General features: G+C 45.7%; 1 protein-coding gene across 1 annotated transcript in view; it reads left to right on the top strand.

Annotated features, from left to right (window-relative positions):
* The first annotated feature begins 1,135 nt into the window (after window positions 1-1,135).
* The window catches only part of LOC110458829 (mucin-17-like), a 39,846-nt gene continuing 14,186 nt past the window's right edge, over window positions 1,136-26,795 (top strand). Inside the window, exons 1-7 of the mRNA XM_021510777.1 lie at window positions 1,136-2,159; window positions 7,308-19,910; window positions 21,758-22,162; window positions 22,998-23,936; window positions 24,004-24,412; window positions 24,462-26,176; window positions 26,286-26,764. Of these exons, the coding sequence (XP_021366452.1) occupies window positions 1,136-2,159; window positions 7,308-19,910; window positions 21,758-22,162; window positions 22,998-23,936; window positions 24,004-24,412; window positions 24,462-26,176; window positions 26,286-26,764 (17,574 nt within the window). The remainder of the gene's footprint in view (window positions 2,160-7,307; window positions 19,911-21,757; window positions 22,163-22,997; window positions 23,937-24,003; window positions 24,413-24,461; window positions 26,177-26,285; window positions 26,765-26,795) is intronic.

Below are 26,795 nucleotides of genomic sequence, written 5' to 3'. Positions count from 1 at the left end.
TTGTATTGGTATCTCCTCAATTCCTGCTGTTGTCTTTCCTTTTGCATTGGTGTCTCCTCAATTCCTGCTGTTGTCTTTCCTATTGTATTGGTGTCTCCTCAATTCCTGCTGTTGTCTTTCCTATTGTATTGGTGTCTCCTCAATTCCTGCTGTTGTCTTTCCTATTGTTTTGGTGTCTCCTCAATTCCTGCTGTTGTCTTTCCTATTGTATTGGTGTCTCCTCAATTCCTGCTGTTGTCTTTCCTATTGTATTGGTGTCTCCTCAATTCCTGCTGTTGTTTTTCCTATTGTATTGGTATCTCCTCAATTCCTGCTGTTGTCTTTCCTATTGTATTGGTGTCTCCTCAATTCCTGCTGTTGTCTTTCCTATTGTTTTTATGTCTTCTCAATTCCTGCTGTTTTCTTTCTTATTGTTTTAGTGTCTCCTCAGTTCCTGTTAGCGTCTATCCAACTGTTTTAGTGTCTCCTCAATTCCTGCCGTTGTCTTTCCTATTGTGTTTAGGTATCATCAGTTCTTATTGTTGCCTTAAATGGCTTTTACGTAACGACTTTGTCATTGTGTGTTGACGATGCAGTATTTTGTTTCCATTTTAAAGCCAATTGAGAAAAAATACCGAATATATGAAAATTATGGTATTGTATTCTTGTAAATTGACATGGAATAGGTATTAATAGATCAAACTGTTTAGACCGAATACAGGGATGTGCCCGTTGGGTTTCAATACAGAATATAGAAAATGTATGAAAAGAGATTAATATAGGCAGGACGGAAAGGAGGGGATAATAGCGTAACGTTATGAAAACTCCGAAAATAATTCTTTAAACCAATAATTTCTATCAAAACATGAAAATATAATATTCATATTTTAGGCGGTTAGTAACATGTATTAAATGGCTAACAAAATATACTCAAATCCAAGCATTACGCATAATCATAATTGTACTTTTACCTAATTTTGTAAAAAAAAAAAAAAAAAAAAAACATTTTCATTATTTTGATTTCGTTTCTTTTCTAGGTGCTGCAAGTAGCTAAAACACCATGGGGAGTCACATTATTCAATGCATGCTGGTTTTAATTCTCTGTAACACTTTCTCTGTGGAGGCGGCGACGACTACACATTCTATGGGTGGCATGATGGCTCCACCCCGTGGCATGACATCAAATACTGAACCAGCAAGCTCAACGCCTGAAACAACAACACATTCTATGGGTGGCATGATGGCTTCACCCCGTGTCATGACATCAAATACTGAACCAGCAAGCTCAACGCCTGAAACAGCAACACATTCTATGGGTGGCATGATGGCGCCACCCCGTGGCATGACGTCCAACACTATACCAGCAAGCTCAACGCCTGAAACAACAACACATTTTATGGGTGGCATGATGGCTCCACCCCGTGTCATGACGTCAAATACTGAACCAGCAAGCTCAACGTTTCAAACGACTACACATTCTATGGGTGGCATGATGGCTCCACCCCGTGGCATGACGTCAAACACTGATACATCAAGCTCAACGCCTCCAACGACTACACATTCTATGGGTGGCATGATGGCTCCACCCCGTGTCATGACATCAAATACTGAACCAGCAAGCTCAACGCCTGAAACAACAACACATTATATGGGTGGCATGATGGCGCCACCCCGTGGCATGACGTCCAACACTGAACCAGCAAGTTCAACGCCTGAAACAACAACACATTCTGTGGGTGGCATGATGGCTCCACCCCGTGTCACGACGTCAAACACTGAACCAGCAAGCTCAACGCTTCAAACGACTACACATTCTATGGGTGGCATGATGGCTCCACCCCAAGGTATGACGTCAAACACTGATAAAGCAAGCTCAACGCCTCAAACTACAACACATTCTATGGGTGGCATGATGGCTCCACCCCAAGGTATGACGTCAAACACTGATACAGCAAGCTCAACGCTTCAAACGACTACACATTCTATGGGTAGCATGATGGCTCCAACCCAAGGTATGACGTCAAATACTGAACCAGCAAGCTCAACGCCTGAAACAACAACACATTCTATGGGTGGCATGATGGCTCCACCCCAAGGTATGACGTCAAATACTGAACCAGCAAGCTCAACGCCTCAAACGACAACACATTCTATGGGTGGCATGATGGCTCCACCCCAAGGTATGACGTCAAACACTGATACAGCAAGCTCAACGCCTCAAACGACTACACATTCTATGGGTGGCATGATGGCTCCACCCCAAGGTATGACGTCAAACACTGATACAGCAAGCTCAACGCCTCAAACGACTACACATTCTATGGGTGGCATGATGGCTCCACCCCAAGGTATGACGTCAAACACTGATACAGCAAGCTCAACGCCTCAAACGACTACACATTCTATGGGTGGCATGATGGCTCCACCCCAAGGTATGACGTCAAACACTGATACAGCAAGCTCAACGCCTCAAACGACTACACATTCTATGGGTGGCATGATGGCTCCACCCCAAGGTATGACGTCAAACACTGATACAGCAAGCTCAACGCCTCAAACGACTACACATTCTATGGGTGGCATGATGGCTCCACCCCAAGGTATGACGTCAAACACTGATACAGCAAGCTCAACGCCTCAAACGACTACACATTCTATGGGTGGCATGATGGCTCCACCCCAAGGTATGACGTCAAACACTGATACAGCAAGCTCAACGCCTCAAACGACTACACATTCTATGGGTGGCATGATGGCTCCACCCCAAGGTATGACGTCAAACACTGATACAGCAAGCTCAACGCCTCAAACGACTACACATTCTATGGGTGGCATGATGGCTCCACCCCAAGGTATGACGTCAAACACTGATACAGCAAGCTCAACGCCTCAAACGACTACACATTCTATGGGTGGCATGATGGCTCCACCCCAAGGTATGACGTCAAACACTGATACAGCAAGCTCAACGCCTCAAACGACTACACATTCTATGGGTGGCATGATGGCTCCACCCCAAGGTATGACGTCAAACACTGATACAGCAAGCTCAACGCCTCAAACGACTACACATTCTATGGGTGGCATGATGGCTCCACCCCAAGGTATGACGTCAAACACTGATACAGCAAGCTCAACGCCTCAAACGACTACACATTCTATGGGTGGCATGATGGCTCCACCCCAAGGTATGACGTCAAACACTGATACAGCAAGCTCAACGCCTCAAACGACTACACATTCTATGGGTGGCATGATGGCTCCACCCCAAGGTATGACGTCAAACACTGATACAGCAAGCTCAACGCCTCAAACGACTACACATTCTATGGGTGGCATGATGGCTCCACCCCAAGGTATGACGTCAAACACTGATACAGCAAGCTCAACGCCTCAAACGACTACACATTCTATGGGTGGCATGATGGCTCCACCCCAAGGTATGACGTCAAACACTGATACAGCAAGCTCAACGCCTCAAACGACTACACATTCTATGGGTGGCATGATGGCTCCACCCCAAGGTATGACGTCAAACACTGATACAGCAAGCTCAACGCCTCAAACGACTACACATTCTATGGGTGGCATGATGGCTCCACCCCAAGGTATGACGTCAAACACTGATACAGCAAGCTCAACGCCTCAAACGACTACACATTCTATGGGTGGCATGATGGCTCCACCCCAAGGTATGACGTCAAACACTGATACAGCAAGCTCAACGCCTCAAACGACTACACATTCTATGGGTGGCATGATGGCTCCACCCCAAGGTATGACGTCAAACACTGATACAGCAAGCTCAACGCCTCAAACGACTACACATTCTATGGGTGGCATGATGGCTCCACCCCAAGGTATGACGTCAAACACTGATACAGCAAGCTCAACGCCTCAAACGACTACACATTCTATGGGTGGCATGATGGCTCCACCCCAAGGTATGACGTCAAACACTGATACAGCAAGCTCAACGCCTCAAACGACTACACATTCTATGGGTGGCATGATGGCTCCACCCCAAGGTATGACGTCAAACACTGATACAGCAAGCTCAACGCCTCAAACGACTACACATTCTATGGGTGGCATGATGGCTCCACCCCAAGGTATGACGTCAAACACTGATACAGCAAGCTCAACGCCTCAAACGACTACACATTCTATGGGTGGCATGATGGCTCCACCCCAAGGTATGACGTCAAACACTGATACAGCAAGCTCAACGCCTCAAACGACTACACATTCTATGGGTGGCATGATGGCTCCACCCCAAGGTATGACGTCAAACACTGATACAGCAAGCTCAACGCCTCAAACGACTACACATTCTATGGGTGGCATGATGGCTCCACCCCAAGGTATGACGTCAAACACTGATACAGCAAGCTCAACGCCTCAAACGACTACACATTCTATGGGTGGCATGATGGCTCCACCCCAAGGTATGACGTCAAACACTGATACAGCAAGCTCAACGCCTCAAACGACTACACATTCTATGGGTGGCATGATGGCTCCACCCCAAGGTATGACGTCAAACACTGATACAGCAAGCTCAACGCCTCAAACGACTACACATTCTATGGGTGGCATGATGGCTCCACCCCAAGGTATGACGTCAAACACTGATACAGCAAGCTCAACGCCTCAAACGACTACACATTCTATGGGTGGCATGATGGCTCCACCCCAAGGTATGACGTCAAACACTGATACAGCAAGCTCAACGCCTCAAACGACTACACATTCTATGGGTGGCATGATGGCTCCACCCCAAGGTATGACGTCAAACACTGATACAGCAAGCTCAACGCCTCAAACGACTACACATTCTATGGGTGGCATGATGGCTCCACCCCAAGGTATGACGTCAAACACTGATACAGCAAGCTCAACGCCTCAAACGACTACACATTCTATGGGTGGCATGATGGCTCCACCCCAAGGTATGACGTCAAACACTGATACAGCAAGCTCAACGCCTCAAACGACTACACATTCTATGGGTGGCATGATGGCTCCACCCCAAGGTATGACGTCAAACACTGATACAGCAAGCTCAACGCCTCAAACGACTACACATTCTATGGGTGGCATGATGGCTCCACCCCAAGGTATGACGTCAAACACTGATACAGCAAGCTCAACGCCTCAAACGACTACACATTCTATGGGTGGCATGATGGCTCCACCCCAAGGTATGACGTCAAACACTGATACAGCAAGCTCAACGCCTCAAACGACTACACATTCTATGGGTGGCATGATGGCTCCACCCCAAGGTATGACGTCAAACACTGATACAGCAAGCTCAACGCCTCAAACGACTACACATTCTATGGGTGGCATGATGGCTCCACCCCAAGGTATGACGTCAAACACTGATACAGCAAGCTCAACGCCTCAAACGACTACACATTCTATGGGTGGCATGATGGCTCCACCCCAAGGTATGACGTCAAACACTGATACAGCAAGCTCAACGCCTCAAACGACTACACATTCTATGGGTGGCATGATGGCTCCACCCCAAGGTATGACGTCAAACACTGATACAGCAAGCTCAACGCCTCAAACGACTACACATTCTATGGGTGGCATGATGGCTCCACCCCAAGGTATGACGTCAAACACTGATACAGCAAGCTCAACGCCTCAAACGACTACACATTCTATGGGTGGCATGATGGCTCCACCCCAAGGTATGACGTCAAACACTGATACAGCAAGCTCAACGCCTCAAACGACTACACATTCTATGGGTGGCATGATGGCTCCACCCCAAGGTATGACGTCAAACACTGATACAGCAAGCTCAACGCCTCAAACGACTACACATTCTATGGGTGGCATGATGGCTCCACCCCAAGGTATGACGTCAAACACTGATACAGCAAGCTCAACGCCTCAAACGACTACACATTCTATGGGTGGCATGATGGCTCCACCCCAAGGTATGACGTCAAACACTGATACAGCAAGCTCAACGCCTCAAACGACTACACATTCTATGGGTGGCATGATGGCTCCACCCCAAGGTATGACGTCAAACACTGATACAGCAAGCTCAACGCCTCAAACGACTACACATTCTATGGGTGGCATGATGGCTCCACCCCAAGGTATGACGTCAAACACTGATACAGCAAGCTCAACGCCTCAAACGACTACACATTCTATGGGTGGCATGATGGCTCCACCCCAAGGTATGACGTCAAACACTGATACAGCAAGCTCAACGCCTCAAACGACTACACATTCTATGGGTGGCATGATGGCTCCACCCCAAGGTATGACGTCAAACACTGATACAGCAAGCTCAACGCCTCAAACGACTACACATTCTATGGGTGGCATGATGGCTCCACCCCAAGGTATGACGTCAAACACTGATACAGCAAGCTCAACGCCTCAAACGACTACACATTCTATGGGTGGCATGATGGCTCCACCCCAAGGTATGACGTCAAACACTGATACAGCAAGCTCAACGCCTCAAACGACTACACATTCTATGGGTGGCATGATGGCTCCACCCCAAGGTATGACGTCAAACACTGATACAGCAAGCTCAACGCCTCAAACGACTACACATTCTATGGGTGGCATGATGGCTCCACCCCAAGGTATGACGTCAAACACTGATACAGCAAGCTCAACGCCTCAAACGACTACACATTCTATGGGTGGCATGATGGCTCCACCCCAAGGTATGACGTCAAACACTGATACAGCAAGCTCAACGCCTCAAACGACTACACATTCTATGGGTGGCATGATGGCTCCACCCCAAGGTATGACGTCAAACACTGATACAGCAAGCTCAACGCCTCAAACGACTACACATTCTATGGGTGGCATGATGGCTCCACCCCAAGGTATGACGTCAAACACTGATACAGCAAGCTCAACGCCTCAAACGACTACACATTCTATGGGTGGCATGATGGCTCCACCCCAAGGTATGACGTCAAACACTGATACAGCAAGCTCAACGCCTCAAACGACTACACATTCTATGGGTGGCATGATGGCTCCACCCCAAGGTATGACGTCAAACACTGATACAGCAAGCTCAACGCCTCAAACGACTACACATTCTATGGGTGGCATGATGGCTCCACCCCAAGGTATGACGTCAAACACTGATACAGCAAGCTCAACGCCTCAAACGACTACACATTCTATGGGTGGCATGATGGCTCCACCCCAAGGTATGACGTCAAACACTGATACAGCAAGCTCAACGCCTCAAACGACTACACATTCTATGGGTGGCATGATGGCTCCACCCCAAGGTATGACGTCAAACACTGATACAGCAAGCTCAACGCCTCAAACGACTACACATTCTATGGGTGGCATGATGGCTCCACCCCGGGGCATGGCGTCAAATACTGAACCAGCAAGCTCAACGCCTCAAACCACTACACATTCTATGGGTGGCATGATGGATCCAACCCGTGACATGACGTCAAATACTGAACCAGCAAGCTCAACGCCTCCAATGACTACACATTCTATGGGTGGCATGATGGCTCCACCCCGTGACATGACGTCAAATACTGATACAGTAAGCTCAACGCCTCAAACGACTACACATTCTATGGGTGGCATGATGGCTCCACCCCAAGGTATGATGTCAAACACTGATACAGCAAGCTCAACGCTTCAAGCGACCATCCATTCTGTCGGTGGCATGATGGCTCCAACCCGTGTCATGACGTCAAATACTGATGCAACAAGCTCTGCGTCTCATACGACTACACATTCTATGGGTGGCATGATGGCTCCAACCCAAGGTATTACATCAAACACTGATTCAACAAGTTCAACGTCTCAAACCACTACACATTCTATGGGTGACATAATTGCTCCACCCGGTGACATGACGTCAAATACTGATACAGCAAGCTCAACGCTTCAAACGACTACACATTCTATGGGTGGCATGATGGCTCCAACCCGTGGCATGACATCAAACACTGATGGATCAAGCTCAACGCCTCAAACCACTACACATTCTATGGGTGACATAATTGCTCCACCCGGTGACATGACGTCAAATACTGAAACAGCAAGCTCAACACCTCAAACGACTACACATTCTATGGGTGGCATGATGGCTCCAACCCGTGTCATGACGTCAAATACTGATACAGCAAGCTCAGCGTCTCAAACACTTACACATCCTATGGGTGGCATGATGGCTCCACCCCAAGGTATGACGTCAAATACTGAAACAGCAAGCTCAACGCTTCAAACGACTACCCATTCTGTCGGTGGCATGATGGCTCCCTTCCGTGGTATGACGTCAAATAATGATACAGGAAGTTCAACTACTGAAGCTTCCTCCTCTACCACTGATATATCTACAGTGACCACCAATACTTCCAAATATACTACTGAAGCTTCCTCCTCTACCACTGATATATCTACAGTGACCACCAATACTTCCAAATATACTACTGAAGCTTCCTCCTCTACCCCTGATATATCTACAGTGACAACCAATGCTTCCAGATATACTACTGAAGCTTCCTCCTCTACCACTGATATATCTACACTGACCACCAATACTTCCAAATATACTACTGATGCGTCTACATCTATTCCTTTTGATTCAACAGGTGCGACGGGAGACACTATATCAAACCCTAGATTTGCTGCAACTCAGGCTACTTCGTCATCCGACGATTCCCGATATGCCACCAGTGCATCAGCTACACATTCTATGGGTGGTATGATGTCACCAACTCATGCCACAACCTCGGCAACTGATACCACAACACCGGCAACTGATACCACAACCTCGGTAACTGCAGCAGTAACGCATTCTATGGGTGGTATGATGTCTCCAACTCATGCCACAGCCTCAGCCACTGATACCACAACCTCGGCAACTGCAGCAATAACGCATTCTATGGGTGGAATGATGTCTCCAACTCATGCCACAACCTCAGCCACTGATACCACAACCTCGGCAACTGCAGCAATAACGCATTCTATAGGTGGAATGATGTCGCCAACTCATGCCACGACCTCAACCGTTGAAACCACAACCTCGGCAACTGCAGAAAAAACGCATTCTATGGATCCCATGATGTCTCCTACTGATGCTACGATCCCAAACATTGATGTTTCAACTTCCACCGCTGAAACAACTAAATCTGCCACTGATTTGTCAACATCATACAATGAGGTTGCTTTATCCACCTCTGAAGCTACTACATCTTCCACAAATGTCTCAACGTTTACCAGTGAAGATACTTCAACCACAACAGATGTTTCTAATTCTACCAATGATGCTGAGTTTACCAATGAGACTGAATTTTCTGCCGAAAAATCATTTACCACCGAGGTTTCGTCAACTACTGAAGCTTCATCTATCTCCGAATATTCGTCAACTACTGAAGCTGTAGCTACCAACGAGTTTTCGTCAACTTCTGAAACTACATCCTCTACCACTGATGTATCTACATTAACCACCAATACATTTAAATATACTTCTGATGCGTCTACATCTATTCCTTTTGATTCAACAGGTGCGACGGAAGACACCATATCAACCCCTAAATTTTCTCCAACTCAGGCTACTGCGTCATCCGACGACTCCCGATTTGCGACCAGTGCGTCAGCTACGCATTCTATGGGTGGTATGATGTCTCCAACTCATGCCACAACCTCAGCCACTGATACCACAACCTCGGCAACTGCAGCAATAACGCATTCTATGGGTGGTATGATGTCTCCACCCCATGCCACAACCTCAGCCACTGATACCACAACCTCGGCAACTGCAGCAATAACGCATTCTATAGGTGGAATGATGTCTCCAACTCATGCCACGACCTCAACCGTTGAAACCACAACCTCGGTAACTGCAGCAAAAACGCATTCTATGGATCCCATGATGTATCCCACTGATGCCACGATCTCAAACACTGATGTCCCAACTTCCACCGCTAAAGCAACTATTCCTGCCATTGAATTGTCTCCATCTGTTACGGAGGTTGCCACTGAAGCTACTTCATCTTCTGCTTATGTTTCTTCATTTACCAGTGAAGATACTTCAACAACAACAGATGATTCCAATTCTACCACTATCGCATCATTTACCAATGAGAATGAATCTGCCGCTGAAGATACATTTACATCCGAGGTTTCGTCTACTATAGAACCTACATATAATACTGATGTTTCGTCAACTGCCGAAGCTACATCCTCTACCACTGATTTATCTACATTAACCACCAATACTTCCAAATATACCACTGACTCGTCTACGTCTATTCCTTTTGATTCATCAGCTGCAGCGGAAGATACAACAGCAACCCCTGAAATTCAACCCACTCATGCTACTCCTTCTTCCGATGATGCCCAAATTGCCACTACTGCAACCACTACACATTCTATGGGTGGTATGATGTCGCCAACTCATGCCACAACCTCGGCAACTGATACCATAACCTCAGCCACTGATACCACAACCTCGGCAACTGCAGCAATAACGCATTCCATGGGTCCCATGACGTCTCCCACTGATGCCACGATCCCAAACATTGATGTTTCAACTTCCACCGCTGAGACAACTAAATCTGCCACTAATTTGTCAACATCATACAATGAGGTTGCTTTATCTACCTCTGAAGCTACTTCATCTTCCACAAATGTCTATCCGTTTACCAGTGAAGAAATTTCAACCACAACAGATGTTTCTAATTCTACCAATGATGCCGAGTTTACCAATGAGATTGAATTTTCCGCCGAAGAATCATTTGCCACCGAGGTGTCGTCAACTACTGAAGCTACATCTATCTCCGAATATTCGTCAACTACTGAAGCTGTAGCTACCAACGAGTTTTCGTCAACTTCTGAAACTACATCCTCTACCATTGATGTATCTACATTAACCACCAGTACATCCAAATATACTACTGATGAGTCTACATCTATTCCTTTTGGTTCAACAGGTGCGACGGAAGACACTATATCAACCCCTAAATTTTCTCCAACTCAGGATACTGCGTCATCCGACGACTCCCGATTTGCAACCAGTGCATCAGATACGCATTCTATGGGTGGTATGATGTCTCCAACTCATGCCACAACCTCAGCCACTGATACCACAACCTCGGCAACTGCAACAAAAACGCATTCTATAGGTGGAATGATGTCTCCAACTCATGCCACGACCTCAACCGTTGAAACCACAACCTCGGCAACTGCAGCAAAAACGCATTCTATGGATCCCATGATGTATCCCACTGATGCCACGATCTCAAACATTGATGTCTCAACTTCCACCGCTAAAGCAACTATTCCTGCCATTGAATTGTCTCCATCTGTTACGGAGGTTGCCACTGAAGCTACTTCATCTTCTGCTTATGTTTCTTCATTTACCAGTGAAGATACTTCAACAACAACAGATGATTCCAATTCTACCACTATCGCATCATTTACCAATGAGAATGAATCTGCCGCTGAAGATACATTTACATCCGAGGTTTCGTCTACTACAGAACCTACATATATTACTGATGTTTCGTCAACTGCCGAAACTACATCCTCTACCACTGATTTATCTACATTAACCACCAATACTTCCAAGTATACCACTGAATCGTCTACGTCTGTTCCTTTTGATTCATCAGCTGCAGAGGAAGATACAACAACAACCCCTGAAATTCAACCCACTCATGCTACTCCTTCTTCCGATGATGCCCAAATTGCCACTACTGCAACCACTACACATTCTATGGGTGGCATGTTGTCTAAAACTCATGCCACGACTTCAGCCACTGTTACCATAACCTCGGCCATTGCAGCAAAAACGCATTCTATAGGAGGGATAATGTCTCCCAATGATGTCACGACCTCAATCACTGATGCCTCAACTTCCACCGATGAAACAACTATATCTGCCACTGATTTGTCCACATCATATAATGAAATTACTTTATCTACCCCTGAAGCTCCTACATCTTCCACAAATGCCTCTCCGTTTACAAGTGAAGATACTTCAACCACAATCGATGTTTCTAATTCTACCACTAACGCCGCGTTTACCAATGAGACTGAACCTTCCGAAGAAGAATCATTTACAACTGAGGTTTCGTCAACTGCTAAAACTTCATCTATCTCCGCATATTCGTCAACTACTGAAGCTGCATCTGCCGCAGAAGTTTCGTTTACTACTAAAGACACATCGATCACCGAAGTTTTGTCAATTTCTAAAGTTACATCTATCTTCGAAGATTCATCAACTATTGAAGCTGTAGCTACCAACGAGTTTTCGTCGACTACTGAAGCTACATACTCTACCACTGATGTATCTACATTAACTACGAATACATCCAAATATACAACTGATTCAACAGGTGCGCCGGAAGAAACTATATCAACCCCTAAATTTTCTCCAACTCGTGCTACTTCGTCATCCGGAGATTCCCGATTTGCGAACAGTGCATCAGCTACGCATCCTTTGGGTGGTTTGATGTCTCCAACTCATACCACAACCTCAGCCACTGATACCACAACCTCTGCAAATGCAGCAACAACGCATTCTATGAATGCCATGATGTCTCCCACTGATGCCACGATCTCAAACATTGATGTTTCAACTTTCACCGCTGAAACAACTGAATCTGCCAATGATTTGTCAGCATCATATAATGAGGTTGCTTTATCTACCTCTGAAGCTACTTCATCTTCCGCAAATGTCTCTCCGTTTACCAGTGAAGATACTTCAACCACAATCGATGTTTCTAATTCTACCACTAACGCCGCGCTTACCAATGAGACTGAATCTTCCGCCGAAGAATCATTTAGCACCGAGGTTTCGTCAACCACTGAAGCTTCATCTATCTCCGAAGTTTCGTCAATTACTGAAGCTACATCTTCTACCACTGATATATCTACATTAACCATCAGTACTTCCAACTATACTACAGATGCGTCTACATCTATTCCTTTCGATTCAACAGGTCCGACGAAAGACACTATATCAACTCCTGGAATTCAACCAACTCATGCTACTCCTTCTTCCGATGATGCCAAAATTGCCACCACTGCATCAGCTACGCATTCAATGGGTGGTATGATATCTCCAACTCATGCCACAACCTCAGTCACTGATACCACCACCTCGACAACTGCAGCAATAACGCATCCTATGGGTGGTATGATGTCTCCAACTCATATCACGACCTCAGCCACTGATACCATTACCTCAGTCACTGCAGCAAATGTACATTCTATCGGGGGAACGACGTCTCCCACTGATGCCACGACATCAGCCGTTGATACCACAACCTCCACCGCTGAAGCAACTGGATATCCCAGTAAAGCTACTGAATCTTCTACTTATGTCGCCTCATTTACCAGTGAAGATAATTCATCCATAACAGATTATACTTCCTCCTTAAATACAACCGAGTTTAAATCTACCGCTGAAGAGACATTTACCATCGAGGTTTCGTCATTTACTGAACCTACATCTACAACCAAAATTACGTCAACTATCGAAATTAAATCAGCGACCGAAGTTTCGTCAACTAGTGAAGCTAACACAGAAATCCCACCAAGTACTGAAGCTACATCATCTACCACAATTATGTCTACATTAACCACCAATACTTCTTCATTTGAAACTGATGCGTCTGCATTTATTACTTTTGATTCAACACCTGCGACAGAAAAATCTACAGTAACCGGTGAATTTTCTCGAACTCATGCCAAGTCTTCAAGTGATGCCAAAATTGCGTCAACTACATCAACTACACATTCTATTGATGGTATGATGTCTCCTACGCATGCCACGGCTCCAGCCACTGCTACAACAACCTTTGCTACTGCAGCCAAAAAACATTCAATGGGTGGTATGGTGTCTACCACTGATGCTACGACCACAACAATAGACACCACAACTTCTATTGCTGGGGCATCTTTATATGCCACTGATTTGTCAACATCTATTACAGAAGTTTTTGTATCTACCACTGAAGTTACTACATCTTCCAAACATGTGTCTCCGTTTACCAGCGACGATACATCAACTGCAACAACAGATTTTTCTACTTCTCCCTTTAAAGCAACATCTACCAATGATGATAAATCTACCACCGAAGATATATTTACCACCAATGATTCATTAAGTTCTGAACCAATATCTAGCACCGAAGTTTTGTCAACTACTGAAACTACACCCTCTACCACTGATGAATCTAAATCAACCACCAAAACTTACAAATATACTGCCGATACGTCCACATTTATTCCTTATGATTCAACGGAAGCTATTACAGCAACCCCTGAAGTTTTCAACACCCATACTACTTCGTCTTCCATTGATGCCCCAATTGTCACTACTGCATCAACTACGCATGCTATGAATGGGATGATGTTTCCAACTCATGCTACGACTTCAGTCACTGATACTTCAACCTCGGCCACTGCTGCAACAACGCATTTTATGGTGGGCATGATGACTCCTACTCATACAACGACCCCAGGAACTGGAAGATCGATTGCTACAACTGAGTCATCTACGCATTCTATGGGCGGCATGATGTCTCCAAATATTGTCACTCCCCCGTCCAAAGATTCAACATATGTCCCTACATATACGTCTGTTTTCTCCACATTAAAGATTGATCTCCCCCAATCTGCGACTGATAAGTTTACACCTACGACTGATGTATTCACCTCTTCGACACCTATCACCGATGTCACTTTATTTACAGTTGATGACAGAACGCTGCTAACTGATAGCACAATTTCTACCATTAAAAGCACCTCAACTCTTGTGATGTTGTCTTCTACTCAGGCCAAACCTGCTACAGCTGATTCATCGTTAGCTTCTTCTGACACAAGGATTTCTACCCCTAGGACATCAGCATCCATCGCTGAGGAATCGACCTCTTACACTGAGAAAGTAACATCTTCTATTAAGGAACCAACGTCCACCACTGACGCATTGACATCTACTGCTCAGGCACAATCGTCCATCACTGAGACATCGACGCCTACTACTGAAACAATGAAGTCTTCCACTGATAAATTGACATCTGAGATGCCGACGTCCACCACCGACACATTGACGTCTTTAACTGGACAGCAAACGTCTTTTACTGGGACTAGGATGTCTATCAATCAGGCATCGTTGTCTTCCACAGAGACAGTGCATTATTCTACCGAGAAAACGATGGGAGCGACGTCAACAACTGAAGTACAATCTTTGATGCCTGAGGGGGTTACGTCTTTCAAGGAGTCCACAATGTTCAACACTGGGGCGCCGACGCCTTCCACTGACACAATGGCATCTTCAACTAAGGCATTGTTGTCATCCACTGATGAACAAACATTTTTCGCTGAGACCATGACGTCTGTAATGGAGACACTGACGTCTTCAAATAAACCGCAAGTATCTACCACTGATGTGCAATTATCTTCTAGTAATTTATCGACATATACACCTGAGGTACCGACGTCTTCCACTGTTGCGCCGACGCAAATCACCGAATTACAGACAATGACTCCTATGTCAACGTCAGAGGCAATTACTTCTTCCACTGAGTCAATAACGTCTTCCACGTATGAGCCGTCGTTTACCACCGATACGACGGCGTCTTTCACCGAGACAATAACTACGTCCGATAAGGCACTACAGTCTTCCACTGAGGAACAAACGTCTTACACCGAGGCATTGGTGTCTACGATGAATTCGCCGATATCAACCACAGTGTCAACAGGTGTATCGACATCTACCACTGAGATAATGACTACTTCCGTTGAGGCCCTGTCGACTACGATAGAGACAATGACGTCTAACATAGAGGTACGTACATCCACAACTGAGGCACTGACGTCTACCTCCAAGGTATCGGTGTCTATCACTGAGCCAACGGAGTATACCATTGAAGCAACAATGTCGTCCACTGAGACACCAGAGTTAACCACCAAAGTATCGGCGTCTACCACTGGGGCATCGACGTCCATCTATGTGGCAACAGCGTCTTCTACTAAAGCAACGCCGTCTACCACTGAGACAGTAAAGTCATCTACCACTGAGGCGTTGGCGTTTACCACTGATGCAACGATGTCTTCTTCTCAGACGCTTAAGACTTCTACCGAGTTTCCGATATCTTCCACTGAGGTAACGGCGTCCTCCGCTGAGGTGATTGCGTCTACCACTGAAGCGTCAACATTTACGGCTGAGACAAAGGCGCCCTCTCCTCAGACACTGACGTCTTCAACTGAGGCAACATCGTCTGCTGCTGAGGCATTGGTGTCTACCGCTGTGATAAAATCGTCTACAACTGAGAATCCGACATCTGCCACTAAGGCAACGGCCTCTTCTCAGACACTGATGATTTCAACTGAAGCAACGCCGTTTATCACTGAGAAATCAGCTTCTAACACTGATACATCGGCTTCTTTCACCGATGTATTGGCGTTTACGACCCAGGCAAAAGCATCTGCTACTGACGCGCCGATCACTACCAACGATACCTCGACGTCAACCATTGAAATAACGGCATCTTCCACGGAGGAAATGTCGTCTACCTATCAGGTAACGGCGTCTTCTTTTGAATCAACTGAGGCAACAGCGTTTACTACTGAGGCAACGGCGTCTTCTCCCCTGACACGGAAGACTTCAACTGAGGAACCGGCGAATTCCACTGAGATGGATTCTACCACTGCAGAAATGACATCTACTTTTGAGGCGATAACGTCTACCTCTGAGTCTACTGCTTCTACCACTGAAGACATGCTGTCTTCCGCTGATGCATTTGTGTCTCCCACTCAGGAGATTGCGTTTACTTCTGAGAGAATGGCGTCTACCACTGAGGCTACATCTGCCCCTGAGACTACGGGTTACACATCTGAGGCATCGGCGTCTTCCACTGGTGTAACAGCATCTTCTACTGAAGCAATGGTGTCTTCAACTGTGGAAACGGCATCTACCTCTGAGGCGATGGCGTTTTACACTGAGGCAACGGCGTCTTCACCTCAGACGAATACTTCAACTGAGATACACGCGTATTCCACTGAACTAACGGCGTCTTCTACCACTGATGCAATAACTTCTACCGCTGCGGTAACTTTCTCTTCTCATCCGACACTGATAAACGCAACTGAGGCAACGGCCTCTACCACTGAAGGAATGGCGTCTACCTCTGAGTTATTGGTGTCTTCGCCTGAAGCGATGGCGTTTACCAATGCGGGAATGACGTCAACCATTGAGACTACAACATCTGCCACTGAGACAACGGCGTTTACCAATCAGGTAACAGCGGCTTCCACTGATTCAATGGCATATACAAGTGTAACGCCGGGGTCTACTACTGAAACACCGGCGTTTACCACGGAGGCGATGACGTCTACTACTGAGGGATTGGCGTCTTTATCTGAGACGATAGCGTCTACAACTGAGGAGATTACGTCTACCACTGAATCAACGACATATTCAAATGAGTCAACGGTATCTTCTCAGAAACTGGTGACTTCAACTGAGGCAACGGCATCTACCTCTGAGGCATTTGTGTTAACCACTGAGGTAACGGCATCTACAAGTGAGAGAATTTCCTCGACCTCTGAGGCGATGGCTTCTACCACTGAAGCAGCAACATCTGCCACTGAGACAGCGGCGTCTTCTTCTCAGACAATGGTGACTTCAACTAAGGCAACGACGTCTGCAACTGAGGAGTCGGCTTCTATCTCTGAGGCATCAGCGTTTACCACCGAGGCAATAGCATTTACTACTGACGCGCCGATCTCTACCACTGAGACACCAACATCAACCATTAAAGTAGAAGCGTCTACATTTCAGGTGATGGCGTCTTTCACTGATTCAATGTCATCTACAAGTGTAGCGCAGTGGTCTACTACTGAAACACCGGAGTATACCACGAAGACATCAGCGTCTTCCACCGAGGCGATGACGTCTACCACTGAGGGAATGGTGTTTTCATCTGAGGCAATGGCGTCTACCACTGAGGACAATACGTCTACCACTGAAGCAACGACATATTCCACTGAGGCAACGGCGTCTACCTCTAAGGCATTTATGTTTACCACTAAGGAGAAGGCGTCCTCAAGTGAGAGAATTACGTCGACTTCTGAGGTGATTGTTTCTACCATTGAAGCAGCAACTACTACATCTGAGGTTACGTCGCCTTCTCATCAGCCACTGATGACTTCAATGCAGGCAACGGCTTCTGTCTCTGAGGCATCGGCGTTTACTACCGAGGCAATAGTATTTACTACTGACGCACCGATCACTACCACTGACACACCAACACCAACCATAGAAGTATCGGCGTCTGCCATTGATTCAATGTCATCTACAAGTGAAACGCCGGAGTCTACTACTACTTCAACACCGGCGTATTCCATGGATGCCTCAGCGTCTTCCACCGAGGCGATGACGTCTACCACTGAGGTGATGGCGTCTACCACTGAAGCTACAACATCTACCACTGAGACAAAGTCGCCCTCTCCTCAGACACTGATGTCTTCAACTGAAGCAAAGTCGTTTATTAATCAGGTTGCGACGTCTTTTACCAATTCAATGCCGTTTACAAGTGAAACGCCGGGGTCTACTTCAGAGGCATCAACGTCTAACACCGAGGCGATGACGTCTATCACTGAGGAAATTACGTCTACCACTGATGAATCGGCTTCTATCACTGAGGCATCGGCGTTTACCAAGGAAGCAATTATATATACCACTAGCGCGCCGATCCCTACCACTGAGATACCAACGTCAACCATTGAAGTAACGGCGTCTACCACTGATATAATGGCGTCTACATTTCAGGTAAAGGCGTCTTCCACTGAAGCGATGCTTTCTACTACTGAAACACGGGCGTATACCACTATGGCATCGGCGTCTTCTACTGAGGGAATACCTTCTTTCACTGAAGTAACGACATCTTCCACTTTGGCAACGGCGTCTTCTCCTCAGACACTGATGACTTCAACTGAAGCAGTGCCTTCTTTCATTGAAACACACAGGTCTACCACTGCGACACCGGCGTATACCACCGAGGCACAGGTGTCTACCACTGTGGTATCAGTGTCAACAACTGATGCATCGGCACCCTCCACTGAGACACCAACTTCTACCGATGAGGCGCCAAAGTCTACCACTGAAGCGCTGAAGTATCCGACTGAGGCGCCGACGACGGCTGCTGAGGCCACAGTGTTTACTGGTGAGTCATCAGCATCAACTATTGAGCCAACGGTGCTTCCAACTGAGGTAAAGCTGTTCACCACTCAGGTTACTGCTGCTACCGCAATGGTACCGACATTAACCCCCGAGGCACTGACATCAACCACTGAGGCAACGGCGTCTTCTTTTCAGACACTATCGACTACAACAGGAGCACCGGCGTCTTCGACTGAAATAATGGTGTCTGCTAATAAAATTACGGCGTTTTCCAATGAAGCAATGCCTTCTACCACTGAGACTCCAGCGTCTTCCACCAAGGTACAAGTGTCATTCAACGAGGTATCGGCGTTAAACATCACAAATGGAATAACATTTACAACTAAACCAGAGGAGTTTGCCACTAAGTCGTCGATGTCTTCCACTGAGGCAACGTCTTGGACCACTGAGTTAACGGCGACTACCACCAGAGAAACGATGTCTACAATTGAAGTAACGGCTTCAAATGCTAATGCATCGAAATATATTACGGAAACACTCATGCTTAATTCTGAGGCACCGCCGACTTCCACTAATGGAACGGTGTTTACTACGAAGGCATCAACGACTACCACTGAGGTGCCGACATTTGCCATTGAAGCAACAGCACAATCCACTAAGGCGATGGCGTCGTCTATGCAGACACTGACAACTTCAACTGAAGCAACCGCTAGTAAAACCGCACATGCTATGCCTTCATCAAGTGCATCAGGTACTACAACACATTCCACGACCTCAAATCGTACTAAGACACATGCAAAACCTAAAACAATTACTACCACACATGCCATGCCTATATCAAGTATTACAACACACGCCGTGTCTACAACAAGTCCAACACCACATGCAATGGCTACATCAAGTACTACACCACATACCATGCCTACAGCAAGAACTGCCACGCATACCGTGCCTACAACAAGTACTACCACACATACCATACCTACAACAAGTACTACCACACATACTATACCTACAACAAGTACTACCATACCTACAACAAGTACTACCACACATACCATACCTACAACAAGTACTACCACACATACCATACCTACAACAAGTACTACCACACATACCATACCTACAACAAGTACTACCACACATACCATACCTACAACAAGTACTACCACACATACCATACCTACAACAAGTACTACCACACATACCATACCTACAACAAGTACTACCACACATACCATACCTACAACAAGTACTACCACACATACCATACCTACAACAAGTACTACCACACATACCATACCTACAACAAGTACTACCACACATACCATACCTACAACAAGTACTACCACACATACCATACCTACAACAAGTACTACCACACATACCATACCTACAACAAGTACTACCACACATACCATACCTACAACAAGTACTACCACACATACCATACCTACAACAAGTACTACCACACATACCATACCTACAACAAGTACTACCACACATACCATACCTACAACAAGTACTACCACACATACCATACCTACAACAAGTACTACCACACATACCATACCTACAACAAGTACTACCACACATACCATACCTACAACAAGTACTACCACACATACCATACCTACAACAAGTACTACCACACATACCATACCTACAACAAGTACTACCACACATACCATACCTACAACAAGTACTACCACACATACCATACCTACAACAAGTACTACCACACATACCATACCTACAACAAGTACTACCACACATACCATACCTACAACAAGTACTACCACACATACCATACCTACAACAAGTACTACCACACATACCATACCTACAACAAGTACTACCACACATACCATACCTACAACAAGTACAACCATACCAACCATACCTACAACAAGTACTACCACACAAACCATACCTTCAACAAGTACTACCACACATACCATACCTACAACAAGTACTACCACACCTACCATGCCTAAAACAAGTACTACCACACATACCATACCTACAACAAGTACTACCACACATACCATACCTACAACAAGTACTACCACACATACCATACCTACAACAAGTACTACCACACCAACCATACCTACAACAAGTACTACCACACATACTATGCCAACAAGAAGCACTGCCACACATGTTTTGCCTACATCCAGTACTACACCTGTGTCAGTTGGTACCACAATGGCTCCAAGTGTAACATCACGAGAAAGAATCACACCAACAACAGGGACGACTACACCATGTAAGTATGATGAACGCCTGATATTATATTTTATTAGTTTTACTCATTGCATCAGTTGTATAAGCTTATGTTTAAATAAAGTAAAAATTTAAGCAGACTTTTGTTTTTGATAAAAAAATAATCAGGTACTTTTTTTATCAGGCTTTTTTATCCGTTGTCATAAATGTTCAAGCAAAAATCTCAATTCCAAATCCCCACACACCGTGAATGTATTAAAATGTACACCAACATAACAGTTTATTCATTTGATTTGAAACATATTTGTCAATTACATTTGCTTTTGTAATCGTCTGTAATACAACCATTTTTTTACTTCATTATTAAAGTATCAACATCAGAAGAAGCCACGCCTACATCAACAGCAGCCAAGCTCACATCAGAAGAAGTCACTCATGCATCAGAAGAAGTCACGCCTACATCAACAGCAGCCAAGCCCACATCAGAAAAAGTCACTCATGCATCAGAAGAAGTCACGCCTACATCAACAGCAGCCAAGCCCACATCAGAAGAAGTCACTCATGCATCAGAAGAAGCCACGCCTACAGCGAAGGTTATTGCACTTTTATCAAAAACAGCCACGCCCACATCGAAGGCTACCACGCCTATAACAACAGCAACCACGCCTTCATTTCAACCAGTTACGCTTACATCAGAAATCACCAAAACCAGGACGGAAATTACTGCGACTGAAAAGCCAACAACCGACTTTACAACAATAGCAACATCGGCTGGTAAGAAATGAAACACATTGTTATAGTGTATAAGCTTTACTCCAAGCTTGATTATTTTATAGCAAAAAATGCGTTTTCGTCCAAATGGAAAATCATTCAATTTGATTGTACCTGTCACAATCAGCAAATATGATTTTGTTTTTATCTAATCTAGCAAATGTAGTAAAGATTAATGTTTTTTATAAACTGGCTTGAAAAGTTCGATGAATACCTGTTATCTGAGGCTGGGCACATATGGAAAGTCATTCTAATTTATTGTCAATTATTTCCACACTGTTGTCGATGACAGCGGTACGATGGATACCACATGCTGCTTAAAGGCGAAACGTATTTGATTATCAGACAAGTTTGAGTGCTTGTTTAAAACACTAAAACACTGTAATACTATGTAGTGCTGTACACTCTTATGACAAAGTTCCGTGCTGAATCAGGACAAACTCTCTAACTATTTACAGTTAACATACCTGAATCTAACTCACATACACACTTGCAGTTTCACAATCGAATGTATAGGTTAAAAATGATTTCAATACGAAATGGTGTCAACTATTTATAAATATATTGAAAATATATTAAAATTATTATTTTTCAATGATATTAAAGAAGATGTGGAATTGTATATTTTAAACAAACTCTTATGTCGATTAAACCAAAAGCCACACAATTACATTTGCAGCCGCCATTGCTTCTACGACAGAGGCCACAACACCAAAAGTCATAACAACCACGTCTACGACAGAGGCCACAACACCAAGAGTCAAGAAGATGTGGAATTGTATATTTTAAACAAACTCTTATGTCGATTAAACCAAAAGCCACACAATTACATTTGCAGCCTCCATTGCTTCTACGACAGAGGCCACAACACCAAAAGTCATAACAACCCCGTCTACGACAGAGGCCACAACACCAAAAGTCAAAACAACCATGTCTACGACAGAGGCCACAACACCAAGAGTTATAACGATCACGTCTACGCCAGAGGCCACAACACCAAAAGTCATAACGACCACGTCTACGACAGAGGCCACAACACCGAGAGTTATAACGACCTCGTCTACAACAGAGGCCACAACACCAAAAGTCATAACGACCACGGCTACGACAGAGGCCACAACACCAAAAGTCATAACACCCTCGTCTACGACAAAGGTCACAACACCAAAAGTCATAACAACCACGTCTACGACAGAGGCCACATCACAAAAAGTCATAACGACCTCGTCTACGACAGAGGCCACAACACCAAAAGTCATAACAATCTCGTCTACGACAGAGGCCACCACACCAAAAGTCATAACAACCACGTCTACGACAGAGGCCACATCCCAAAAAGTCATAACGACCTCGTATACGACAGAGGCAACAACACCAAAAGTCATATCGCCCACGTCTACGACAAAGGCCACATCACAAAAAGTCATAACGCCCTCGTCTACGACAAAGGTCACAACACCAAAAGTCATAACAACCTCGTCTGCGACAAAGGCCACATCACCAAAAGTCATAACAGCCTCGTCTACGACAGAGGCCAAAAAACCAAAAGTCATAACGACCATATCTACGAATAACAACCACGTCTACGACAGAGGTCACAACACCAAAAGTCATAACACCCACGTCTACGACAGAGGCCACAGAACCAAAAGTCATTACGATCCCGTTTACTACAGAGGCAACAACACCAAAAGTCATATCGCCCACGTCTACGACAAAGGCCACATCACAAAAAGTCATAACAACCTCGTCTGCGACGAAGGCCACAACACCAAAAGTCTAAACAACCCCGTCTACGACAGAGGCCACATCCCAAAAAGTCATAACGACCTCGTCTCCGACAGAGGCCACAACACCAAAAGTCATATCGACCACGTCTACGACAAAGGCCACAACACCAAAGGTCATAACGACATCGTCTACGACAGAGGCCACAACACCAAAAGTCATAACGATCCCGTCTACGTCAGAAGCCACACCACCAAAATTCATAACGATCACGTCTACGACAGAGGCCACAGAACCAAAAGTCATTACGATCCCGTTTACTACAGAGGCAACAACACCAAAAGTCATATCGACCACGTCTACGACAGAGGCCACAACACCAAAAGTCATAAAGACCTCGTCTACGACAGAGGCCACATCACCAAAAGTCACAACGATCTCGTCTACGACAACCGCCACAACACCAAAAGTCATAACGACCCCGTCTACGACAGAGGACACAACACCAAAAGACATAACGACCACGTCTACGACAGAGGCCACAACACAGTCATAACGACCTCGTCTACGACAGAGGCCACAACACCAAAAGACATAACGACCACGTCTACGACAGAGGCCACAACACAGTCATAACGACCTCGTCTACGACAGAGGCCACAACACCAAAAGTCATAACGACCACATCTACGACAAAGGCCACAGAACCACAAGTCATAACGAACACGTCTACTAGAGAGACCACAGAACCAAAAGTCATAACGACCATATCTACGACAGAGGCCACAACACCAAAAGTCATAACGACCACGTCTACGACAGAGGCCACAACACCAAGAGTCATAACGACCACGTCTACGACAGAGGTCACAACACAAAAAGTCATAACGACCAAGTCTACGACAGAGGCCAAAATACCAACAATCATAACGACCTCGACTACGACAGAGGCCACAACACCACAAATAATAACGACCACGTCTATGACAGAGGCCACAACACCAAGAGTTATAACGACCTCGTCTACGACAGAGGCCACAACACCAAAAGTTATAACGATCTCGTCTACGACAGAGGCCACAACACCAAGAGCTATAACGACTTCGTTTACGACAGAGGCCACAACACCAAAAGTCATAACAACCACGTCTACGACAGAGGCCACAACACCAAGAGCTATAACGACTTCGTTTACGACAGAGGCCACAACACCAAAAGTCATAACAACCACGACTACGACAGAGGCCACAACACCAAAAGTCATAGCGACCACGTCTACGACAGAGGCCACCACACCAAAAGTCATAACGACCTCTACGACAGAGGCCACAACACCAAAAGTCATAACAACCTCGCCTACGACAGAGGCCACAACACCAAAAGTCATAACGACCTCGTCAACGACAGAGGCCACAACACCAAAAGTCATAACGACCTCGTCAACGACAGAGGCCACAACACCAAAAGTCATAACAACCTCGTCTACGACAGAGGCCACAACACCAAAACTCCTAACCACCACCTTTACGACAGAGGCCACAACACCAAAAGTCATAACAACCTCGTCTACGACAGAGGCCACAACACCAAAAGTCATAACGACCACGTCTACGACAGAGGCCACAACACCAAAAGTCATAACGACCCCGTCTACGACAGAGGACACAACACCAAAAGACATAACGACCACGTCTACGACAGAGGCCACAGCACCACAAATCATATCGACCACGTCTACGACAGAGGCCACAACACCAAAAGTCATAAAGATCTCGTCTACGACAACTGCCACAACACCAAAAGCCATAACCACCTCGTCTACGACAAAGGCCACAACACCAAAAGTCATAACGACCACATCTACGACAAAGGCCACAGAACCAACAGTCATAACGAACACGTCTACTACAGAGGCCACAGAACCAAAAGTCATAACGACCATATCTACGACAGAGGCCACAACACCAAAAGTCATAACGACCTCGTCTACGACAGAGGCCACAACACCAAGAGTCATAACGACCACGTCTACGACAGAGGCCACATCACAAAAAGTCATAACGACCAAGTCTACGACAGAGGCCAAAATACCAACAATCATAACGACCTCGACCACGAGAGAGGCCACAACACCACAAATAATAACGACCACGTCTACGACAGAGGCCACAACACCAAGAGTTATAACGACTTCGTTTACGACAGAGGCCACAACACCAAAAGTCATAACAACCTCGTCTACGACAGAGGCCACAACACCAAGAGTTATAACGACTTCGTTTACGACAAGTCATAACGACCTCGTCTACGACAGAGGCCACAACACCAAAAATAATAACAACCACGTCTACGACAGAGGCCACAACACCAAGAGTCATAACGACTTCGTCTACGACAGAGGCCACAACACCAAAAGTCAAAACAACCTCGCCTACGACAGAGGCCACAACACCAAAGGTCATAACAACCACGTCTACGACAGAGGCCACAACACCAAAAGTCATAACAACCTCCTCTACGACAGAGGACACAACGCCAAGAGTTATAACGACCTCGTCTACGACAGAGACCATAATACCAAAAGTTATAACGACTACGTCTACGACAGAGGCCACGACACCAAAAGTCATAACACCCTCGTCTACGACAAAGGCCACAACACCAAAAGTCAAAACAACCTCGCCTACGACAGAGGCCACAACACCAAAAGTCATAACGACCACGTCTACGACAGAGGCCACAACACCAAAAGTTATAACGACCACGTCTACGACAGAGGCCACAACACCAAGAGTTATAACGACCTCGTCTACGACAGAGACCATAACACCAAGAGTTATAACGACTACGTCTACGACAGAGGCCACAACACCAAAAGTCATAACGACCTCGTCTACGACAGAGGCCA

The sequence above is a fragment of the Mizuhopecten yessoensis genome, unplaced genomic scaffold (assembly GCF_002113885.1).
Source record: "Mizuhopecten yessoensis strain PY_sf001 unplaced genomic scaffold, ASM211388v2 scaffold1303, whole genome shotgun sequence".
Classification (NCBI taxonomy): domain Eukaryota; kingdom Metazoa; phylum Mollusca; class Bivalvia; order Pectinida; family Pectinidae; genus Mizuhopecten; species Mizuhopecten yessoensis.
The sequence above is the reverse complement of the archived record's forward strand: the minus strand, read 5'-3'. Positions and strand labels throughout refer to the sequence as shown.